This window comes from Melanotaenia boesemani, chromosome 24 (assembly GCF_017639745.1).
Source record: "Melanotaenia boesemani isolate fMelBoe1 chromosome 24, fMelBoe1.pri, whole genome shotgun sequence".
Lineage (NCBI taxonomy): Eukaryota > Metazoa > Chordata > Actinopteri > Atheriniformes > Melanotaeniidae > Melanotaenia > Melanotaenia boesemani.
In genome coordinates, this window is record NC_055705.1 from 9,556,792 (window position 1) to 9,581,844 (window position 25,053).

At 38.1% G+C, this 25,053-nt stretch overlaps 1 protein-coding gene across 12 annotated transcripts in view; it reads left to right on the plus strand.

Moving 5' to 3' along the window:
- The window catches only part of LOC121635697 (inositol polyphosphate-4-phosphatase type I A-like), a 49,430-nt gene extending 24,737 nt beyond the window's left edge, over positions 1–24,693 (plus strand). The window contains exons 9-26 of one of the 12 annotated variants that reach the window (XM_041978991.1): positions 35–182; positions 2,662–2,792; positions 2,878–2,982; positions 3,067–3,175; positions 3,418–3,435; positions 4,771–4,954; positions 5,035–5,250; positions 6,567–6,708; positions 6,842–6,997; positions 7,909–7,941; positions 9,324–9,496; positions 11,143–11,266; positions 11,362–11,429; positions 11,541–11,740; positions 11,835–11,932; positions 12,212–12,324; positions 12,448–12,602; positions 23,067–24,693. In XM_041978991.1, coding sequence (XP_041834925.1) covers positions 35–182; positions 2,662–2,792; positions 2,878–2,982; positions 3,067–3,175; positions 3,418–3,435; positions 4,771–4,954; positions 5,035–5,250; positions 6,567–6,708; positions 6,842–6,997; positions 7,909–7,941; positions 9,324–9,496; positions 11,143–11,266; positions 11,362–11,429; positions 11,541–11,740; positions 11,835–11,932; positions 12,212–12,324; positions 12,448–12,602; positions 23,067–23,199 — 2,306 coding nt within the window. In that variant the 3' untranslated portion in view covers positions 23,200–24,693. Of the gene's footprint in view, positions 1–34; positions 183–2,661; positions 2,793–2,877; positions 2,983–3,066; positions 3,176–3,417; positions 3,436–4,767; positions 4,955–5,034; positions 5,251–6,566; positions 6,709–6,841; positions 6,998–7,908; positions 7,942–9,323; positions 9,497–11,142; positions 11,267–11,361; positions 11,430–11,540; positions 11,741–11,834; positions 11,933–12,211; positions 12,325–12,447; positions 12,603–15,998; positions 21,175–23,066 lie in introns of those variants that run through there. The other 11 variants (XM_041978985.1, XM_041978979.1, XM_041978981.1 and 8 more) reach the window with 11 other exon arrangements.
- Positions 24,694–25,053: the final 360 nt, after the last annotated feature.

Genomic DNA, 25,053 nt, shown 5'->3' on the forward strand with positions numbered 1-25,053 from the left:
ACATGTCTGGGAAACGTGTCTATGTTGTGACCAGTGTTTGGAGGCACCATGTCCAGGATGTACCGCTTCCCCACCACTGACGGGAACCACCTGCGAGTGCTGGAGCAGATGGCCGAGAGCGTCCTGTCGCTCAACATTCCCAGACAGTTTGTCAAACTGCTGCTGGAGGAGGACGCAGCCAGGTACGCACATACATGCAGTGTCCAAAGTTAACTTTTTGATTCACCGGCCAAGTCGGCCGGTAGATGAAAAAAATCCACCAGCCAAACATATTTTTTACAGGCCAAAATATTAAGTTATTTTACACACACATACCTCTAGACATGGTATTTCTATAATACTGTGTAGTGTTGTATCCAAACTGAAAGTGGAAGTCACAACAACATTAAACAAAGGCAACAAGAAAAATGGTTTTATTTGAAAAAGTGTTAATGTCTGAATTCATTAACTAAAACCTAACCAGACTCGTCCCTCTCTGCTCTCCGTGCTTTCACACAGTCTGTGAAGTCTGGCCTCCTGCTCCTAACAGTCCTTGTGCCACAGCATTACAGCCTTGGTGGGATCATACTCCCTGATTTTTGTTTTTTATTTTATTGTTTAAAAAATAAACTTAACAAAATTTGTTAGCTTATTGATCTGATCCATGATAAATCAGTAATACTGAATATAAATAACTTATCAATCACCATAAAAGCTGATTTATAATGAACTTAACTGATCAATACAATAATAAGTATCATTATTATTATATTGATAAGTTAATCGGTTGACAGCTGTTCGTAGTCTCGCGGAGTCACGTCACGCCCGTTATGCAACTGTCGTCACCCTTCAGGTTGAAAACAGCTAAGCTAACAGGCTAACATCACGTCCAACAGAGTGCTGCTGTGCTGACAGCGCGGCACACGCAGGTGTGTTAACACCTACGGGTGAGAAGCGAGCGGAACCGGGCCATGAAGCAGACAGAAGGTGCCGCTAAATCCAAACCGTCACTTTTCACTAAACTTTCTGGTTGGGGCTGTAAGCCCTGCTGATTTACCCTCCAGTTCACCGTGCTTTTCTTTTGGCTGGCTCCTGCTAAAAATCTCCACATATTTACCCTACTTAATTAAAAATTTTACTCACATTTGGCACCTGGCGAGTGTTAATTTTGAACCCTGCATACATGTCCAACATTTACTGATCAGAGGTCATCAGTTAATAATATTCCCTCACCATCACTAGCTAAGTTTCCATTCTTTTGATTAGTTGATGTAAAATGGAAAAGGGTAATATAACGTGTTAAAATCAAAGGATGTTTCCAGAAATGTGCCATGAAATTATCAAAGAAAGTTTAAATCCTCTCTAGAGGTGTTTTTTGTATGTTTCAGAGAAGCTTTAATGGACATTTGGGTGTAATGGAACTAGTTTTGTTATCATGTCAGACCTGGAAAAGATCAAAATGACTCACCAACTGCTTCTGCTACAAATATGATATCCCAGATATTACCAGACACAAAATAATTCCTTATAGTTTTCTCCTTTTATCACTTATGGATGACCACCACATAGGCCTGTCACGGTAACAAATTTTGCTGGACGATAAATTTTCTTAGAAATTATCGCGATAAACGATAATATTGCACAAAGCGATAATGTTGTCATTTTGAGACCATTTTCAACTAATAGAATGACAATGCCATAATTACCGTGCAATTAATTGACTTATTGCTTATCGCGACAGGCCTACCACCACATTTATTTTCCTGTTTGTTTCCAGTACTTCTTCTACTGTATCACAAGCAACTTAACCTACAAAATCAGACAGTTTATGTTTTTGTGGCCACTTAAAAGATTGTTTCAGATTTCTTTCTTCACTAGTGAATAAAAAAACTAGTTACAGGCCTGTGTGATGAAATCAATTAAAGGTCAAGTGTTGATGTGAAGATATTTGATCTAAACAGACAAAATAGAGTCAAAAGTGTTGTTGACTGTATTTAATGTTTTTGCCATGTTTGGCACAGCTTCACCTATGTAATCTAATTATTATTTCTTCCACTTTAACCGACTTTGTTTACATACTGGGCCCAAAAATCCCCAAAATTAATCAAATCTGAATAGAAAAAGTTTTTCCCACTTTTTTCTGTAACAATATGATAAAAAATAAAAAAATCTTAACAAATGCACCCCTTTTTCAACCCATCCTAATTTACTCTCGCACACAGTATATAAATATTTTTGTACAATGAAATAAAACCCATCATATATTTGGTTTTAGATGGGATATCAACACCAAACAAAAACCGGGAGAGAGTTTCATAGACCACATTTGACTCAGAATGCACAAAAACGCAGCTGCAAATGATTAGAATCCTTTGGAGTTAATGTATTTACAATTTAGTTGATATTTTATATGATCAGAGCGCTAAAGCCCAAAGTACTACAACACAAAACCCAAGATAATTAGTCTAATTTACATTAGAGGGTGAGGAGAAGCATTAACTTCTCCCAGGTGGAGAGTTAGAAACACTGGGTTTTTTTCTCTTTATGTCCTTTAAATAATTTACTCTTCATTTACTGAACACTGTCAAAGCTATCATTTCAATTAATTCAATAAAACCTGTATTATCTCTGCAGAGACATAATCTGAGCTCTTTGCATGGATGTTGGTGTGTGTGTGTTTAGGGTGTGTGAGCTGGAGGAGCTGGGAGAGTTATCCCCCTGTTGGGAGAACCTGCGACGACAGATCGTCTCTCAGTACCAAAACATAATCCTAGCGTACCAGGAAACACTGTCTGACCTCAACGATTACAGAGGTTAGTGTCTAAATGTTGGTAAAACAGTAAAGATATTGAGCGAGCCTTAAATGAAGACTGAGTAAGACTGTGCTCGCCACGTCAGGTCCGTCATTCAAAGCCAGTAACCTGAAGGCAGACAGAAAACTTGAGTTCATGCCAACCAACCTCCACGTGCAGAGGATGAGGGTGCAGGATGAGCTGGGCTTTGGTGAGGCACAGATGGAAAACGCAGATTGTTGTTGGTTTTTTTTTTGTTCTTCTTTATCCTCAGACTAAGTTGTTTTTTCTCCAGAACACACATACGATGTGATCACGATCGGCGCTCCGGCTGCTCACTGCCAGGGTTTTAAAAATGGCGGGCTGAGGAAGCTCAGCCAGAAGTTTGAGGAGGCCAAGAAACAGTAAGTCCACTTAAATGTGGGAATAACAGGAGAATTGCACGTTCTCTCCCCTCAGTTAAATTTATTTTCAGCTTCATTCATATTCAATCTGTATTATTTCAAATATTTTAGGCAGGTGAAGCATTGGCCTTCTTTGATTTTTACATTAAATGAACTTATTGTTTCTTAAACTCCTGCATTAATTCTGCTGTTGAGTTCTGTGGCTTCTTCTTAATTTTGTTTTTGTTACTTTTTTTGATCAGCATATATGAGGAAGGATGGTGAGTTGCTGCACTGCTTTTTGCTTGTTTTCATCTCACTGCTCAGTGCCACCACAAATCATCAGACATTTTTCTAACAGCACAGTAGAGCTGGTTTTAAAAGAATCGATGGATTTGAATGAATTCAAATGTAATTAAACAAATATCGATCCATAAAACTCTGACATTTTTTTTATATATAAATGTATATTTTTCCTTTTCCGGGGACAACAGTAACCCTACTCTTGCGAGACTTACTGAAGCTCGGCAAGATCGTAGCACATACAAACAATTGAAAATGTGTGTCTGTGTATCTTCCGTCCAAACTCAGCTTCTCTCACCACGATCATGCCAAATTTGGATTTTTAAAATAGCACTCAGAATAACTTTTTTTCTGAACACCCAATAATAAAAATGTAAAATGAGAAACTTCATAAATAAGGAACATAAATGGTTTTTGGTGGATTATGTTCACACACCTATATACCCAAAACCAGCTTCTTTTGCTGAGGTTATTTAAATTCTATTTTTTTTTCCCAGTCACCATTGAATTAACATTCACCTGTAAACTATTTGGTAGCTTATTACCTTTCAGATTAGCAGCTTACAGTAAGACCATCGGCTCCACTGTGTTCAAAACCGACTGTTTTGAAAATAACAGGAAGTGACATCACCAAAATAATATTGATACTGGAATGTAGAATTTAGACAACAATCTTTCAAATATTTCAGAAGTGCATGTAGATGGTCATATCAGATTATTACAGTAATCTGATTACACTCAGATATCTGATTTTGATGGTCATGTAAACAGGCTCTGTGTTTTATGAAACTAGTTATCAGAATGTCTTAATATTCAAGAAAATTTGGTGTTACATAAATATCTGTAAATGCATCGACATAGAAACAATCAGATTTAATATAATCAAATCAGGCTGTTGTCAACCGAATCGATTCAGGAAATTACTGGCGATACCCAGCCCTACAACACAGTCATTTTATTAAAATTACATTCTGTTTGGAAATCAGTCACAGCTTCTGTCTTGTGAGAACTCAAATAACTTTTAAAAAGTCTGTGAACGTATGGATTAAATAGTTTCACCCCTGAAATCTTTACTCAAGTTAGGTTCATGTTCTTTTTCCTGATTTAGAACCACGCTGAAAAGCAGGCATGTGCATGCAAACACAATATCTATCTGTGTGTCTTTCACAAATCAGGCAGATAACATTACTCCCTTCATTTTTTAAACAAAACTCTTCAGTCAGAGCTGCCAATTCTTTATATAGTGAGTGTAGAAAAAAGTGTCATCAGCATACGCTCCGATACAAGCTAATTATCTCTGCTTCCTGCAGCAGTGCTCTCTCCAGCTCACAGTCCATCGTCTACATACCCCAGGACATCGTCCGAGCCAAAGAAATCATCGCCCACATCAACACGCTCAAGACTCAGGTCAGCTACTACGCTGAGAGGCTTTCCCGAGCCGCCAAAGACCGATCAGCCAGCGGACTGGAAAGGACGCTCACTATTCTGGCTGATAAGGTAGTTAAAGACATTTGTGTTTGGAAGTTATTTTATCTTTATGTGCTCCATAAAACTAGCATCTCCTCTCGTCTGGTCAGACTCGCCAGCTGGTGACAGTGTGCGACTGCAAGCTGCTGGCTTCAGCCATTCAGGCCTTGAATGCAGCGCGCCCAGAGTATATTGCCTCCAAAGCATCTCCTTCCGCTGAGTCTGAACAAGTAGTTCTCCGCAACGACCAGGACACATTGCTCGCCAAGTGGAGCGGTCGTAACAGCCGGTCTTCTCTGCATGTAGATTGGCATGAAGAAGAGTGGGTACGTCATTTACACAAGAGTTAACAGTTGGAGATGATTTGAGTTTTGTGACATGGTGTGTTATTCTGCTGGAAGTAGCCACCAGAAGATGATGCACTGTGGTCATAAAGGGTGTTTTAAACCATGTGATGTTGGTAGTAAGGGGCCCAAATTGTGCCAAAAATACCCCCAACTTCATTACACCACCAGCAGCCTGAACCTGGAGCTAATTTGGAGTTCAATGGAGACTAATCAGACCAGGCAACGTTCTTCCATCTTCTGTTGTCCAGTTTTGGTGAACCTGTGTGAATTGTAGCCTCAGTTTCAGTTCAGTTCAGACAACTTTATTTAGGTTTTCATTTGCAGTTTTCCCACAACAACAAACAATAATCATTCGAAGGATGAGTGATTATAAGGAAACAATAGGAGGCTCATTGGTATGTCAACCAAATCATTAGCTTTATAGTTCATCAAATCAATAAAATCAATGGTAAGAATATTAAAGGAATGTAAAAATCCATTAAATAAAATCCTATGAATAAAATCTAGTACATAAGTCAAATAAATGCAGAAATCCAGGAACAGAACCAAGAAGGCCGACCATCTGTCTTGACAGGGTTAACATGGAGAGGGCAGAAAAGACGGGTCAACAAGCACTATAACTCTAAGGTAGGGTAGCATAAAGGGATGGCTAAGGGTCGCCTATGCCAGTAGTAACTTATAAACTTCATCAGAAAGGAAAGTTTATTAATAGAGAGCAGCCATTACTGGAGAAGCATGATGAAGATGTTGTAAGTTTAACTAAAATAACAAATAAAGCTAAAACTACAAAGAAGTAGAGAGATGCTTATAGCCGGTCTTATTTCTACCAGGTCATCATTATAATAGATAATTAAGATGCAGTTCGTGCAGTCATAAAAGAAGGAGTGAGCACTGTTCGCTCAGTGGGAACAAATTCATTTTAAATTATCACAGGATGTAAATCTTGTTTTAAATAATCTTCATATTTAACATAGTTCAGTTGCCTTTGAGGCACAAACGGTGAAAGACTAATGCAGTCATTAGTATCTGTTATCTTCATTATTACAGTTATTACAAACTATCAGTGTTTAGCATCTGTATCCTTGAGCAGCCGGATGTTATATAATAAAGTACATATATCTTCAAAATTGATGTGATTCATCTCTTGCCTCTGGCTTTAATCTTTTCCTTTGCTATAATTTATTTAGAGGTTCCTCATCATTTTTATTTTGTCCATCAGATTTTTACTTTACACCCTTTCTTACATATAATCCACAACAGAAAGAGCAGCATTTGAAATGCGTGTCTACTCTTAGGAGAAGGTGTGGTTGAATGTGGATAAATCTTTGGAGTGCATCATCCAGCGTGTAGACAAGCTGCTTCAGAAAGAGAGGAGACCCAGCGCCGGCAGCCAGGACAGTACCCAGAGTGACCAGCAGGGCGGCAGCAGCAAAAAAGGTGACACATTCCTGCTCTTTCTTGCCTGTGTGGTTTAATTAAGATGTGTTCATTTGTCATGGACAAAACGAGATGAATTAAATGAGTTAAAGAGAGTTCATGAAATGACTCTTCTGTATGTTGCTGTGAGAAGATGATGGGAAGAGAAGAGCTTTCTGGGTCAACCCAGGAAGTATGACAGAAGAATCTCCATCATTACCATCATCATTATCTGAACCACCATCCTCCTCCTCTCCCTCTCCACCTACCATCACCTCTGCACATCCCTCCTGCCCTGAACAGGAAACCTGTAGGTTCATTTTATTGCTTTCTTTCATGCTTTTCTCTCAAGTCTGTTCATTTGCTTCACCTCCTCCTTTAAAGTGTTCTTTAACTATTTCAGTGCAGATGTTAAATGTTCAGTGTTTCATCTTTCATCTTTGTCCACAGTGCTGCAGCCAGCCTCTCAGTCAGTAGTCGTATCTAAAATGTTGGTCTTACTAGACATGTTGTTGTTGACCAGAGTCAGATGTCTATCCAGACTCAAGCTTTAAAAATAAAAGTCAAAATTTATTTATGGCATCAGGAAGAAAGGGAGCAATTATAATGGCAAGCAAATCAGAAATCCCTCAATTCCTTCTACTGCAAACACTGCACATGCTCAGTCTTTATCTGTGTGTTGGAAAAGAACCTAACTTCCATATATATATATATATATATATATATATATATATTTAGTATTGTTTTAACCTACATCAAACTTCTAAGTGGGTTATAACTCACTCTGTGGCTTTATGATCAGGGCCAATTCTGTCACAACAGACTGTTATTGCAGCGGCTACTGTGGCTGGAAACTTTGAGGTTAAAACTGGCGTAAAAAATTATATCATTGTACTTTATATCAATGAGACAGTTCCTACAAATAGTTCCTCTGTTTAGGTATTGTTTTATATTAAAATAGCTGCTCTTGCCTCTTGCTCTGCAGTCCTGTCTTATAAGTGGAAATGTATTAAGAGAATTACTAATTAATACACATTCTATATTAAAATGTGATCTATTGGACTTTAAATAGTCTGCATTTAATAGTTTGCATTTTTCCCTTATTGGGGTGAGTAGATGTTTGACCCTGGTCTGCAGTGTTTTCTGTGTGTGTCTCTGCTGCCCTCTGTGGCTAACAGCGCCTGCTAATCATGCATGTCAAACCTCCATCCCCTCTTCCAGATGGAAGCTCCGGTGCTGAGGAGGCGTACCCAGGTAAGACCCACCTTGCCCTTAACCCTCTCGGAGATTAAGCCTAATTAAATTATAATCAAATAGATACTTTCAACCATTCACGTACATTATAACGTATTTATTTAACTGTTAGGTTTGCCAATATTTCTAAAAGCTTACGAAGCCTTTTGGTTTATTAGAAATTGGGCTTATTAACAAAATTTCCTACAAAGTTTGGAAACAATTTTAATAAGTATTCAGACATTAACTTAATTTATTTATTTAACAGATTCAAACAAATTATTTTCAGTGTCTTCTCTGACCAACTTCATGTTTTAAAAATACAAGTAAATTAAAAAATTTGATGCAACCACACCAAAAAAAAAGTTGTGGATTTGTATAATAGGGGATACGTCCTGTAAAAAGATGTTGCCTTAATGGTAGCATGTGTCTCCAATATGCTAATCTAGTCTTCTGTATCGGTCATTGCACACAAATGAATTCAACGCAGACTCTGGTTTTTGGAGCTTTTCCTGACAACATCCTTTTTCATCTTTACAGAAATAGATTTCAGTTTTTACCCAGAAGCAAATGTTTGTCTTTCTCCTTGTGTAATCCAGTTTCAGGGGTTATTTAAGGATGCAGCAGTGGACTGTGTTGAGAGAAAAAGGTTTTCCAAGGTATTCAAGATTCCATGTGGTTGTATTGACCCCAGCAGCATGAATGTTTTGCATGAAGTTCAAACATCATATAGAACAGACAGAGACCACTTTCCATATGTGGACTTTATTTTCTAAGATTTCCCTTTTAACAACATTCTGCTCTTTGGATGGTAAAAACAAATTCTTTGTGATATTTTTTTATTAAGAAAAAAAACATTTTGGATTTATTGATGAATTTTTGGTTGAGTTTGGTATTAGTTGTTGGGCTGTGACCCTTATCTGCATGGAAAAAACTAAACCTTTAGTAGATGCTTCTTTTATACCCAACCGTGACACCCTTACCTATCACCAATTCATCTGTTGATTATAGACTCCTCCAAAAACTAAATTGCTGTAATTTCTCTAAACTTTTCTGTCATTGCCTTGATTATAAAGTGTGTTGCTGCATTAAATTCTAAATTGGTTTATATTTTCTAAATTTGATGAAGTTGGTTAGCAAAGACACGAGACGGTCAGTGTTTTACTTGTCTGAACGGATTAGTTTCTGCTTTTGGTCCTGTTCTGGTTACTTTATCAATGATTTGAAAAACATCTGGCGCGCTTCTGCTTTTCCTGTCGTGTCTCTGTTCCATCTGTTATCTGTTTCTGTTTTAAAAAGTCCAATTAAATGTATTAACCCTCTTCCATTTACAGTGTTTTGTCCTAAATGTTCCTTTGTTGAGTGGAGATGCATTTATTTGTCTGTACCTGCACTTTTCCCAGGCGAGTGGAGCGAGGCGTTGTACCCCCTCCTAACCACGCTAACAGAGTGTGTCGCCATGATGAGCGATAAGGCCAAAAAGTCTATGGTGTTCCTTCTGATGCAGGACAGCGCTCCGACAATATCCATGGACGTCTCGCTGCAGTACCGACGCGACGTCGTCTTCTGTCAGACGGTCAGCACACACACACATGCACACACATACAGTATCAGGTGACTCAGTCATGCTCACCCACACACACATTTATATAAAAGCATCCATTAGCTAATCATAGAGTCACAGTAGAGGTCATAAATCTGTAAATATTGTAAATGGGTGCAGAGGTCAAACTCTGGATGACTGTACAACATTAATACAACTATCAAACACACTGAAGCACTGCAGGATTTAAAAAAAAAAAAAAGGAGAATTTTTACACACCTACAGACTGGAGGTGTGTGATTTCTGCCCAGATTGAACTCATTAGTACATTTAGAGCCTCTCACTGTCACTCTTTCAGAAAGGACTCTTATCAGATACTTCAGCTCACACCACAGCTGTGAGTCACATACGCTACAACCCATTCAGTTAACTAAAGAGTGAAATGTTTTCTAAAGCAGCACTTAGTGAGTGATGAAAAATATTCTGCAGTTTAATAGAAGTCAAAAACCTTCAAATTAGTGACTCAATCAGTTGATTCTGTTTGTTATTTTCACCTGATCTAAGTCTGGCCTCTGTGTGTTTCTGCTAACTGACACATCATTTTAATATACTCTGGTGAATACCAATCTCTTCATAATCAAAGAGGAAAGATGCAAAAATGTTTCTGAATCTGACGGAGGGTAAAATTTTCTTAAGTACAACTTGAGAACAAACTTAAGAAGATTCGAAAGATGGTATTGCTGAATGGTGCCAAATGTTTCACAAGTCTTAAGCTTTGTAGTCTTAAGCTGCGTTACCATGAGCCCTGGAGAGTCTGAGATGTAGCTCAAGGGTTTTCAGTGGTCTCTGAGCGTTTCACAGTCTGACCTTGGACTGAACTTGGTGGGACGTCCCTTGATGGGAAGATTGGCAGCTGTCTTGAATAATCTTTCTCACTGTAGAATAATGGACTCTACATAGTTTGGAAATGGCCTTGCAGCCCTTTTCTAGATTGATGGGCAGCAATAGTTGCTGATGTCTTTCGTCCTTGTCATTTTGTCACCAGCATGCATTGACAGACCCAAAGGTTTACACCAACCTACAGTCTGTTTTTAGCCACATGAACTGATTTTCAACAGCAGCCTGGAGTTTGTCTAAAAAGTGAAAAATCTAAATCTTATTTATATTCTCATCAAGTTTAATTAAATTATTCACAATGCTGAAAAGCTCAGTGCTCACACACACACACACACACCGATTTCCTCCACACACGCATGCAAAGAAACCAACAGCATCTGTTCACTTATATAATATGATAAGCAGTGAAGCTACGCCATCTAAAAATAAAACCATATGTTGATCTGAAAGTGACTCACAAGTCTAATAATCAGTCTTTCATAGACCACAAAAACAAGTTTATTTACTGTGTCACATTACAGATGTCTGTTATCAAAAGTGTAACTGATTGTGTTAAGATGCATACAGATCTCATTAAAAACATTTATTTCCCTTCAGAAGAAATTCCAAGTCTAAATGAACTTAAAAAAGGAATGGCTGATATGTATAAGAAATAATTATTAAACTTCCTAAAGGTTTAAAAATGTTAAACATGGAGATCAGGAGTGATTGAAAGCTGGAAGTGGAACTCTGACAACCTCCTCCAGCTCTAACCCAAACCTGATATTGATGTGTGTTTGCAGCTCACCGCTCTCATCTGTGGCTTCATTATCAAACTGAGGAACTGTCTCCGTGACAACGGGTTCCTGCGACAGCTCTACACCATCGGCCTGCTGGCTCAGTTTGAGTCTCTGCTGAGCACCTACGGTACTAACACAGCAAGCTCGGCTTTTTCTGGTCATATTTCCACTGTTGGACCCTGAACTCTTACCCTGGTTGTGTGTGTGTGTGTGTGTGTGTAGGAGAGGAGCTCGCCATGTTGGAGGACATGAGCATCGGCATCATGGACCTGCGTAATGTCACCTTTAAGGTAGAAATATACAGTTTGTATTGTGTAAAACCATCTAAGGAAGGATAGACACTCAAAAGTGAACATTTAAACTTTAATTCAAACTGCTTCCTGTTTTTAATTTTGACAAAGGTTACCCAGGCAACAGGCAGCTCCACCCCCGACATGCTGCCCATCATCACGGGAAACAGGGACGGCTTCAACGTGCGCATCCCGCTCCCAGGCACCATGTTTGATGCACTGCCACGTGAGATCCAGAGCGGCATGCTGCTGAGGGTCCAACCGGTGCACTTTAACGTCGGCATCAATGAGCAGCAGACGCTGGCGGAGAAGTGAGCGAAATGAAGACGAGGTTACATGTGATTTAGCTGCAGAGATGTTTGAGAAGGTAAAATAACTTTTGTGTATATGTTGTTATTTTTTCAGGTTTGGAGACACATCCCTGCAGGAGATCATTAACATGGAGAGTCTGTCCAGGCTGAACTCTTACTATGAACAGTTTAAAGAAGTCCTGCCTGAAGACTGTGAGTATAAATACACCACACTGCCAGGAGTGTAACAAGTTCAAAACACCGATTACCATATTTATAGTTTGTAACCTTCTGATCTAAAGTTTTCCCTGTTAAACTACACACAAGTTTTCTGATATTAAGAGATAATTCAGCTGCACCTCCACTGGCTACAGTTATATTCATAAACCCGTCACATTCAGCCAAAGTTTAAACTTTTCGTCTTATTTGTCACTTTGAAGCTTAACTCTGTGTATCAGCTGATCTCATGCTTTTTGCTCCACATACCTCCAGGCCTGCCGCGGTCTCGTTCCCAGACTTGTCTTCCTGAGCTGCTGAGGTTTCTGGGTCAGAACGTCAACGCCAGGAAGAACAAGAACGTAGACATCCTCTGGCAAGCTGCCGAGGTGGAGTTTGGTCTCCTGTCCTATAAAGATTATAATCTAAACCATGTGCTGTTTGCAACATAATTTACGTGAGGAATCCGAGTGTAAAAATATAAAACGCTCTCTCTTCCTTCACCATCCCAGATCTGCCGCCGGCTGAACGGCGTCCGTTTCACCAGCTGCAAAAGCGCCAAAGACCGCACGGCCATGTCTGTCACGCTGGAGCAGTGCCTGATCCTGCAGCATGAGCACGGCATGGCACCGCAGGTCTTCACGCAGGCCCTCGACTGCATGCGCAGGTAGGACGCCCTCACGGTGCCTGTGTGGTAGCATATGAATTTGTTGCATCCCTTAAAAATCAGAAAAGTAAAACCAGCCTCCAGATTTGACTTGAATTAAGTTCACTAAGAAAAATGTAGCTAGGTGCTGAAATTCTCCGAATAAGGTTTCCTCCCCACTGCTGTGCACACACGTGTTTGTATAAGTGGTTGCTGATATGAAATGCTTCTGGAAAGCTGTGATTCTTGTTCTTCTACTAATCGCAGCAGATACAATCAGTCCCAACAGCAAGCAAAACAAAAGCAGTTTGCTTATAAAAACCTCTTTATCATGAACCTAGTTTGAGCTTTCCTGACAGAAAACGTTCAAATTTCACGTAATCTTTGTTATAATCCTTGTTTACGTGTAAATATTCTAATACAATGATTTGAAACTATAGCAAGCCTTCATAGCTTTTGATTGACAGCTCACTTGAAACGATAGGAGCTGGCATGTTGTGTCCACCGACTACAACAGCTGAGAGTTCTTGTTGCAAGACGGTGCATGACCCTGTTCTGTTGTGTAAACATCGAGCTGTAAATAGAAAACTAACTTATAAGACTGCCTTCCACATTCGGAAAATGAGGATATGCTGCTTGCATCAATGTCCAATATTTGAGTCCTTTGCACATTTTTTTCTTTAAGTTTCTGAGGGTCAATGTGGCTAAAAGCTAAACTAATTCTACAACTGAGGATGGAAAGATTCAGTAACTAATCATAGAAAATATAAGACAGAGACATTTCTGTGGTTACATCTACTACCATACAAAAAAGCTGCAAAATATATAATTATGTCCTATTGTTAAAAAGTTTACACTAAGACTATGTAGGGCATTAGGTTGTCGTCTGATTGTAATTTTTTAGTGTGTTGAAACAACTGTTACTGTCCCATTAACATCGATCATCCTGAATGTTTAGTGTTTTCTTTCACCACAGAAATGGTTTCTGTTAATTATGAGGTGCCGTATAGGACAGAATGTATTTGCAATGTACATTAAATGCAGGCTTAAAGCTCTATAATCACTCACACAAACAGAAAACCAACTCTCACACAATACAAGGGCATCGTCTGACATATAAACTACTGAAAATTCACACACATATACAACTAAAACCAAGCACATACACACACGAGACACTTTCTACCCGTTTGAGTGAGTGACAACGATCTCAGTGTCTGATTAATGCTGGGAAATACATGAGCTGATACTGGTTTGAATGAGGAGTTGATACAAATGTCTATGATAGGTAATTCAAAATCAAAAATCTAAAAATGAACAATTAACAATTTTCTCATTTGTGCTCCACATAAAAATGTTTAAAATAACAGATAATGAAAGATTTGATTTGGTTTTTCTCCTTCACTTGAACCAGTAATGCAGCGCTGAAGTGAACTCCATGCACACCTTTACATCCTCTCATTCATACTAGCGTCAGCTCACACACACATTTTAATCCCACATTCACTACTATCATCACTTATTTAAACAGGTGCATGGTGTGTGTGTGTGTGTGCACATTTTCAGTAGTCTATATGCAAGATGTCTAAAATTTCTAAATTCTTTAATTGCAATTCTCTTCCCCGTAAGAGGATGACAAAGAGATTTAGTATTTGTTGTTATGACAACAAGCACAGTTTCCACATCTGAGAAGTGCTCCTCTCTTTTGTAAGTGTTGCATAGTTGGTGTTAGGTGTTTGTGCAAGGGGCTGTTGCATGCTTTCAGAGGTGTTTGTGAGTTTAAATTACACTCTGTCCCAGTGTGGCGCCTCACTGAGCAACACCTTACATTGTGCAGATTTTGCTGGAAAGCTTCTGTAAGCTCATAGAAAGTTAGACATGTGCTTTGTTCACATGTACTAATAAAATTAGCAAATTCTTCTGCAAAACAAACAATCTGTAAGATGTAATTTACTTTACTTTTTGAAGGCTTTTTGAAGTTTTTAGAGTCGATGTGAAGGTTGCAGATGCCTGTTAGTTGGTCTGAACACGGCTGCTCTGTCTTTGTTTCAGAGTTTTTACTTTTACTTCTCCTTTCATTCCCAAACAATATTAGTGGTAAAGGTCATTCTTTGTTGCTGCATGAAAGAAATGTGCTACTGTCTCATCTTTACAGAGATAACTGTTGCAGACTAAAGCGAAATTTTGAGTATAAATAACACTACAAAACAAGAAAGGGTGAATAAAACGGTATTTCTGAGAAACAAGATGACATACGTCGTCATTGCAGGATACATGGTGGCTGAGCTGTGCTGGGAATTTATACCCCCACACATAGTGATTGATATCGATCTACAGTTAATGTCATTTCCAGCTTTTATTGCCTCTTTAGACATCCGAGCATCTCTGTGTCAAACCCAGAATTGTTTGTATGTTTTTTGTTGTGATCAAACGGCGTGATACTGTATATCTGTTGGTAAAAGTGTCTATTCGTGCAATAAACCCACCGATTCCTCGCATGGTTCTGTATGATGTCTCTTCATCTTTCTTCTTCTCACATCTCCCCCTGTTTTCCTCTCCTCTGCTTCATCAGCTGATGAGCATGATGATTAGATTTTACTTTGATTTGTTTGAGCTCAGATGCACATTTTAGAAGAGCCTGGCAGTGTTTTTCCCTTTCGTCTCGTTTTCCCTCTTTTCCATCCCGACTGGTTTGAACTCAGTAAAGTAAATGAACAAAACAGCCTTAAAGTTCATCTAAAGCTCATTAAGTGCATGTCTGTTGTGGGAAATTATTTATTTAGACTTCAAAATTACAAAGGCTGTTGGTTTTCATTTGTGATTTTTTATTTTTTCCTGGCTTCTCCTCCTCCTTCCTCCTCCTCATCCATCTTCATCCCATGTCTTAGAGTTTTATAAACATGGTGAACCATTTGCTGTATTTTCCTCTTTCCTTCTCAGACAGAACATCTTTCTTAATTTCTCTTTTTCTCTCTCCTCCTTTTCCTCCTCCTCTGTTTCCCGTGACATCTTTTGTATTTATTTTTCGTTTCGTTTGTACAACTTGTTCATTTTTGCTGGATTTTTTTTCATCCCGGTGGTTTCCATGACTTTATTTTGACCTGAATATTACTGTTTTGATGTCACCTCGTGGAAGCTGCTTTCTGTCGCTGCTGTCATTGTGATTTTTCCCATGATGCTTGTTAATTTGCCATCTCACCTCTGTGCCTGCATATGTGCGTCCCATCTGTTTGTTTTGGCTTTCTCGCAACACGCTGCCTGGTTTCTTCCTCACCCGCTCTCCTTATCTCCTAACACTTTTCTTCCTCATCCATCACTTTTCTCCTTCTTTATTCCATCTTTACTTCTCTCCCTCCTCCAACCTTGTTTGCTGCTCTTCGCCTTTTCCTCTTCTTCCCAACCCCGGTGACTTGGCAGCATTGGGACTCGAGAAGGGGTGATCCAGAAGAACCTGAGTGGCTTGCTGCCGGTGCGCGACTTGCGGCTGGACCCCAGCCTCCTGTACTCGCTGCCTCTGCTGGCCCTGAGCCCCAACCTCCTGGTCGTGTGGATCTTCCTCAGCTTGGCGTACTTCCTGGCTAAACTCCGCTGCAGCTGAACGGCTGCTCTCAGCTGACTGCAAAACATGGCAACGTTTACGAGGAGGGGTTGGGAATGCTTTTCGCTGACTAACCAGAGGGTTTCTGAAACTGTGTGAGAGTGTGTGTGAGTGTGTAATCCATGCTCACACTTGACTAAGGGCTTTACACAACTAACGCCCCATTTATTAAGGGCCAAGCCTGACATCCTCTCCTTGTTTCATCTCCTTTATGAGCACTAACTGTTTGGTTGTTAAACCTGGGACCAGTTTCTTTCCACACTAAATCTGCTGAACAGGAAGTTGAGAAACATGCATCCTCTAGTGCTTTTAAAATGATATCTGAGACTGAGACAGCTTGTTTTAAAACATTTTGATCCATGAGCTTCCCTGCTGTTATAAATGCTGCCATGTGAGCATTATTTCCACTTCTTAATCTCTGAAATAGAAGATGTTATGATCACAAAGTCAGACTGCATCATCATCTTCGAAAAGCTCAGTCTTTAAAAGCTCATTTTAGTTCGATTCCAGAAGATGAAGAGTTGAAATATTCATTTTAAAAAGCTGGAGGATGTTTTCTTTTTATTTCAGCTGGCTTAGTGTGAACGTACATCTTTAAATCTGTGCAAGAAAAACAAACAAAAAACACACACCTTACATGTGCAAGAGCTTTACTGTCAGTGCCGCTGTGAATTCAACATTAATGGCAAAGCAGCGCCCCCTGGTGGCCCGACTGCCTTATTCTTCACTGTCTTCACTCAACACTAGCTGACAAAAGAGCAGATAAAAAGTAACGGTATATTTATGAAACTTGTGAATATGTGTAAAAATAAACTTATTATATATGAATAGTGTTTCAGGAAGGACTGATAGTAGCTATTATAATGGAAATGAGTGTCTATTTTATGATTCAAGCTTCCTACAATAAGCTAATTTCATTTCTTAGCTTGTTTGATTTCTCGTCTTCCACATGCTTTGGCACTTCCTTGCAGGAAAAAGAACTAAAGCTTTTGTTTTATGCCAAAATTAACCAAATATTTGGTCTGTATCTATTTTTGTAGAACGTAGGAGTATTTTTTACCTCTACTTTAGCTTGTGCACTTTGCAGTAGATCTGGGTTAGTCACTGACTCTGTTTACATGAAGTAAAAAAATAAGAATAAAAAAACGAATATTTGTTTGCTCAGATGTAAATGAACTGAACTAATTCAACTCATTCATAGCAAATATTTCATGTAGGTTTGAACGCAAAGTTGCTTAATTAAACAAAACGATAAACATGAGAAAAATAGAGGAGTTTAGTATTTGGTTAAATTTGAATGCTGTGTCTTGTCTTTGAAACAATTTTACGTCCTTCAGACCCTTTACCGTATTTCTTTTTAAATTGGTCCAGGCACTGCCCCTAGTGGTTACTCACATATTTGGAGCTTGCGAAAGCATTGCATTAATTTAAGAGAACATACAAAAACAAGGTATCTATGTACGAGGCAGCCATGACAATCACACATACGTGTAATTAAAAGCAAGTATATTTTCAGCCATGAAACCATTTATGCTCCCTTTACGTACATAAGTAGGTACGTTCATTTCACACATCTGCCCTTACACTTTTATGCGTCAATCACATTAGCATGGTTGTTTGCCGGTACATCCACCAGAGGGCAGTGCAGAGATCAGAGTAATTTGGTACGTAAAGGACGTAGGGGACAGACAAAAATCCATCTTTTGTGTAGATTATAGATGTGTCCCAATTCGGGGTATTCGCACTTCAAAGTGCAGGTTGTTTTTTTTGTTTTTTTTAGCTACACTTTAGTAGAAACGTGACAAAACCAAGAACATTGAAAACATATTGGCATTAAAATTCTGTAATAGTTGATATTCTTGGATTTTAAAGGGGTTAATGAAGAATGCCTACCAGGATGGCATCCCAGGTGCGTGATAAGATGCAGGATCCCAGTTGGATGGGGCCCATTTCTGGACCTCAGTGGCCTCCCTGATCGAGGGTGGTGGTATTTATTGCTTTTAGAGAGGTAATCTTGGCTTCCTACCAATCCATAATGAGCTTCTCTTTTGCAGTGATCAGATGTGGCTGGTTTTAGATTCTGTTGTTCTGCTTTCGCTTTTCCTACTAACAGGGAAAACAAAAATTCTGTCACATAATCTTCAGGGTGTGCTCCTTGATCTGGATTCCTTTTGGCATCCTGTTATTCATTAGTTCAGTTCATTTATAAAATCTTATGGTTTATCACCTGCCCAGAAGGAGGCAGTAATCAGCTGTCTCACTGATGGACAAACAGAGAAGCACCAAGTCAGTGACTGACCCTAAATCTGCCCTTGAGTTTGAATCATGATGCAATGGAGATCAGCTTTGTCTCGCCAGTTGTCAGAGTTGATTCTTCTGGTTTTTTAGATGCAGCTTCTAATTGGCTAATGCTAGAATGTATCATTGTAGGATATCCAGGTGAAATGTGTTATGCAGAGTAATGCTGCAGGTTGTGCGTCCTTCAGAGCATTTATCTGTACCAGCTCTTACTTTAGGATTAGCTTTATAGAGTCAAGATTTGCAGAGTGAAGGAACTGATTTTGTCTGATAGATCGCGACTGAATGATGGATGAAGTCATGCTTGTGCCAAAGGCTGCTATCAGATTTTGTTCTGTTCAATGTAGTATTTAAGAACTTAATCCTTAAAAGGAATGCAACGTCTTTCTTTGAGCCCTGTTAGGCTTCTTGTTGGTTTATTTCACATGAAACAAGAAAAGAATAAACATAAAAATTCTCTTAAAAAATAAGTTTTCTTATTCAGACATTGTCTTGTCACTTTACTAAAGTATAACGAGCCAAACTGCTTCACTGCTCCTCTTTCAAAATGTCTAAAGAGCTTATTCAGTCCAAAACTCAAGGATATTAAATTTCCTGCCAGAATAGTTGATTTTCACATTTGAGGTGCTGGAAATATTTAGAAGTAAAATGATTAAAAAGTTATCATTTAAGATGCATATCGGTTTCAGGTAATTAAAATTAATCAAGTTTGATGTTTTGGTTTTCACCAACCAATGACAAAGTTTGCACATTGTATAAACGTCCATATTGCTGTCCCCTGGACCCTTAGACTCAGTTATATTTTCCCAGAAGGTGTACCTCCAAATTATCCTTTTAAAATGTGTTAAAAATATAAAAAATATTTATAGAAAAAAAAAAATCTGAAACACTCGGACTGCTTTACCTGCAAGTTTGAAAGGTCAAAATTAATATCTTGATCTGTTAATCTCCTTGAAGCGAGGAGGCTCTGTATCATTAATATTGACCCATAAAAGAATTAGATTGGGACCAAAATAGCCTCCTTTGGGAGGTTTCCAGCTCTTGTGACCTCCCAACATTCACTCATTACTATGAAACATCATTTAATGGTCAAATTTTCAAACTGATCTGCAATTAATTACAAGATTATTTGGATCAAACACTATTGTTAATATTTGTTTCAAGGCTTTTTTGAAAGCTGAAAAAGCCTCTGATAAACCATGAAAAACACAGAATATAAGAAAATACAAAGAAAAATTCCACATTTTTGAATTATAGAATAATATTTGGATGTGAATTGGTGGAATAACAGGGTTGTTTTCTCTATTTAAAGAAATGATTTGGCATGTTAGGAAAATGAGTTAAAATGATAACCTATCATAAAGCTATCACCTGCTACCTGAATTATGCCTTGGAATGAAATTAATAGTTGTTAGTTCCTGTAAGTGAAATGTGAGGAAATAGTCGGTGGATCGCTAACTTTGAAACTTTGAAAGACACCAAGCTCTCCTCCTATTTCCCTTTTCCAAAACCTTTGGCTTTGTGCCCATAACTGATAAATTTGCATTGTGAAAACACTAAAACTAGCAGGAAACGTCAAACTTGACTCCGTCCAAAGGCAAAATAATTCATGAAAATTGATCTGTTTCAAAACTGGATTGTAAAATCTATGTTCAGTATGAAGACTTGAGCTAATCTAAGCTAACTGGCTAATGGGGCAGAGCAGTGTTTTACATCCTCTTAACAAAAAGCTAATAAAAACATTCCAAAATATTCAAATTAAACTATTAAAAACCCCTTGTTATTAATATGTTTTTCCGTATCTCTACCTTAAAGGATTGTCTTCTTCTCCATTTGTAGAACTACCTCTGAGTTTCAGTACAGGTTAGCATTTATTTTACGAAGAAAAGAACTAATATGAACATATCAGAAAGGAGCAGGGACAAAATCGTTTTTGCATAATGACAAAAACTGTATTAGTGTTAATTGAAAAATAAAGAATTATATCATCTGCATATTATTAGATCATGGGCATGACAGGAAGAAATTTCAGTATTATTGATTTATTTGTTTTTGCTGCCTTTGTGTGATTTTTTTTTTCTTTAAATATTAGCTATCAGGATGTTTCAGAGAATCTAATTGTACCACTGTACATAAATCATATTTAAATACATGTTTTGCATAAATGCAATATTTATTCTGTTTATTCCAGAGTGTATATAAATACACACATTGCTTGTGCATAACTGTTCTGCTGTTGTCACTTTATATTAGAGCCTGTTTTTAATCATCTTACTGTTATATACATATTTTTACATTTTTGTTTATTAGATTTTAATTATCAAAGTTTGTGGGTATTTCCAAGCCTCTAAGCCTTTTTCATGTCGTGTACGTAAATGAGTGGTTTTGGTTATATATGGCATGCAAAGTAAAGTTTGAGACATACTCGCATATTACAATTCTGAACAGTCTTCTGAACACTGATTTTTCAGCCTTTCTGGTGTTAAGAGCAATAACCCAGGTCAGTACACAACAGGAAATTATAATGTTGGTTTGTCAGTATTTTCTTCTGTTCCATCTGTCTAAGATCAGCACTACAATGCCTGCATCCATATTGCTTCAAATGTATGACAAACCCAAGAAAAAGCTCCTGTCTCTGTGCACTTAGTCGTACTCCTCTTGAAATAAATGGTTATGTTTTCTTCCATCTGCAAAACATGAACAGACGTTAGTGTTGTTTTTCCATCTTTCTGCCTATTTTTTAGCTGCTTCAGATTCTTGCTGATGACACTTGACAAATAACTTTGAATGAAAGAAATAAAAGAAAAGATCCATTTTGAAGCAAGAAATTAGCAGCACATATGGTCTGTCCTAAATGTACTCGTCAGTGTGTCTGTGATTATGCTCTTTTATTTATTTATTTAGTTATTTTTACAACCCCAGTTACAAAAACGTTGGGACTGTGTAAAACTAAAATAAAACCAGAATATGATGATCTGCAAATCTCATGAATCCATATTTATTCCCAATTTAATGGAACAACATATCAGATGTTGAAACTGAGACATTTTAATATTTCATGGAAAAAATTAGCTTGTTTTTAATCTGATGGCAGCAGGACGTCTGTAAAAAAGTAGTTCCAGGGTGATGTTAAGCATTGTGTAGCATCCCCTCTTCTTTTAACTACCTGGAAACATCTAGGAAGGAAGGAGACCAGTTTCTGGAGTTTTAGGAGAGGAATGTTGTCCCATTCTGGTCTAAAGCAGGATTCTAGCTGCTCTACAGTCCTGGACCTTGGTTGCTGGATTTCTGCTTCCATGATGCTCCAGTTTTTGCATCTAGTTTTTGCATTTACCTTGTTCTCTGCATACAGAGATTCCTCTTGATTCTCTTCAATCAAACTTTTGATATTACACACTGTGGATTAGGGCTGGGCGATATGGCCTAAAAATAAAATCTCAGATTTTTTTATAACCAAATCCGATTTCCGATTTTAATCGATTTTTTTTCTTTTCTTTTACAAAACATAAATAAACTTATTAAAAACACTTATTTGTTTATATAGATGAATGCCAGCAAAAATAAAGCATATAATGTCATAGCTTTTCCACCATATAAATGACTTCATATCTAACATAGAAATATGCGACACAATGCATCCGTGATCTCTTTCCATCTGGATCATTATCATACAGGATCCACTGCAGGAATTATTCCCCTGATGAAGGTTGTCTCTTAACTAGGGTTTGTGGGTTAAGTTGACTTCTGCATCTCGTAGAGAGCAGCATTTCTCACTGCAGTTTTATGCACAGCTAAATCCCAGGCGTGAGTAAAGGGTCATTTCACTGAAAATCTGTCAGACAAACACCGTTCTGGTGTGAACGGAGGGCTAAGTCTGCTGCTAACTAACTATGGAAAAAAATCCAGATTTTCATAAAAATAAATCTCCAGAAATGGAAAATTCGATTTATCGATTTTATCGATTAATCGCCCAGCCCTACTGTGGATGATGGGATTTTAACAAACATTTGAATTTTTATATTGAGGAACATTGTTATGAAATTGTTCCAGAAGTTTTAGATACAGTTTATCTCAGATTGTTGAACCTCTGTCTGTCTTTACGTTTGAGAGACTCTCTGAAATGCTCCCTTTATACTCAGTCATGTTACTGACCTGCTCCCAATTGACCTTAGTTGTCAAATGCTCCTCCAGTATCTTTTTATTCGTGCCAATTGCTTTTCAAGCCATTTGCTGCCTCTGTTCCAACTTTTTACCGACGTGTTGCTGCCATGAAATTCAATGAGTTCATATTTTCCATGAAATGGTAAAATGTCTTGACTTTTTGTTTATGTTCCATAAAATATGGATTCATGATCATTGCAAATCATTACATTCTGTTTTTTTACGTTTTACTAAGTAATCCAACTTTTGGAAGTGGGGTTGTACATTGGCATCAGCAACATTACAACACTTCCCTCTCCACAGCAAACATATCAACATGTCAGATCAGTCATCATGCCTACTTTTTCTTTTGCTGTCATTCTCTCTGAACACCCTCCTCCCCCTGTCTCCTCCTCTTCTTCCTCTTCCTGCTCCTTCTGTCTCCACAGTGAGGGCTGCAGGCGAGAAAACACTGTGAAGAACGTTGGATGCAGAAAGTACGCGTTTAACTCGCTGCAGCTCAAAGCCTTCCCCAAACACTACCGACCACCCGACGGCACCTTCGGCAAAGTGGAAACCTGATGGGACCTCCTGGAGGTGCACGTCAGGGATGAACCACAAACTCACTGGACTGCTGTGTGTTGGGAAGGTCCAGATCAGACTCGGTACAATCAAAAATACTGTGATAAGAGACATTTTGACCAGAGATGTCAAAAAATTTAGATTAGATCGTAGTGGAGGCAGTCCCACTGATTCATTAGCAACAAATACTTGCACATCTCTACCACAATAGTACAATGACTGTTTTTAGCTGCCGTATATGTTGCTTTAGACATTATTCATGATATGCAGAGTAGCTCACCGTCTCGCTGTGTTCAAGCACCAATCAGTAGGTAATCTTCATTTTTTTTGTTTTACAAGGAGAACCATGAAAAACTGAATGAGAGGAACATAAACAATCAAAGCTGTATGATTGAATTCAGATAAACAGCAAGTTTAATAATTAAAAATGGAAAATAATCCATTTGTTTAGAAACAGCTGTGACCCCACAGGTTTGTACTGAAAAGCTGGCATCGTACATAACTTCTTCCAAGATAGGTTTAAATAAAGTTTTTTTTTTTTTTTTGTAACTTTTCTTAAAAAGCACCAACAGGCAACAAGCAGCATATTAACTATCTAACAGTAGAAAAGAGCAAGGCATTAATATGATTTCTCCCACTTGTCTGTGGAGGAGACAAGGAAAGTTGATCTAAAGATGCAACATCTAATGATGGCCAGAAGAGGGCGCTGCAGACACAAACTGTCTAAATGTATGTGTCTGTTGCTAAGCAGCAGAAAGCTTTTTTTTTTTTTTCTTATTTTCAACTTAATGTCCAAATACTCCCAAAACGTAGTCCACAGCCAGATAATGAGGTTAAATTAAATATATATCTATTAAATGGCAGATTTCACCTTTTAGTTCCAGTCGTTCTTTTGTTTGCATTTTATTTAACTTGTTCTAAAGGAAAACAAAATATTACGTTTCATTTTAAAGACTCACATTTCATTTACTGCGTTGTGTGTTCAACCTAAAAGGTTACACATGTCATCATTTTTACTCTGTACATCTGCAGTGGCCAACTTTCACCACCAGGGGGAGTCGCTGCTTCAAACTCCACAATCCTGTAAACAGATCACAGATCTGTTGCACTGCTGATGGCAACCCTGCTGTATTTACGTGTCATTCACCACTGAAGTTGTTTTTGCTGTTACCATTGGACTTTTTATCAGAACAAAACATCTGTGAAGGTTTTTCTTGTTGTTGTGTTGCTAAAATAAAACTTAATATCACTTGTTTTGAAAATGAAACACTGAAAACTTATCAGAATTTTGTTTTTATTTGATTTATTTTAGCTTTTCAAGCCTTGAATGATACAGTCCACAATTCTTTACATGTTTTTGTAATTCATGAAAAACAAATCTAGTTAAACGCAAAACAGGAGGGTAATACTTCATCTTAAAGATGAACATGATGGATAAAAGTATGTGGGCAGCCATAAATATCACTTGTAAATTTTATAGTGCAACGTGCTATGTGCTTTTTCTTTTCATGCTCCGCACTCATGCTAAAATGTTGCTTTTATGTGTTTTATTTTATTAGGGCTGTCAAGTGATTCAAAATTTTAATCTGATTAATCACAGCTTACAAATTAATCACGATTAATCATTAATCGTGATTATGCCTCAAATCTGTCCATTTTTACTGTATCAACAGCAAATAATAATGCTCACTTGGGTTTTTCTTCACGTTTTTACGTTAAATGATCACTTTAATTGTAATAATCAGTTCAGTATTGCATAAAATCAGGACCTTAAAAAATAGATCTCTTTTGCCCCCCTTTTTCTTGGTCAGTGCCCCTGCCTGGCCCCCCATCCAAACTTTTCTAGACCCGCCC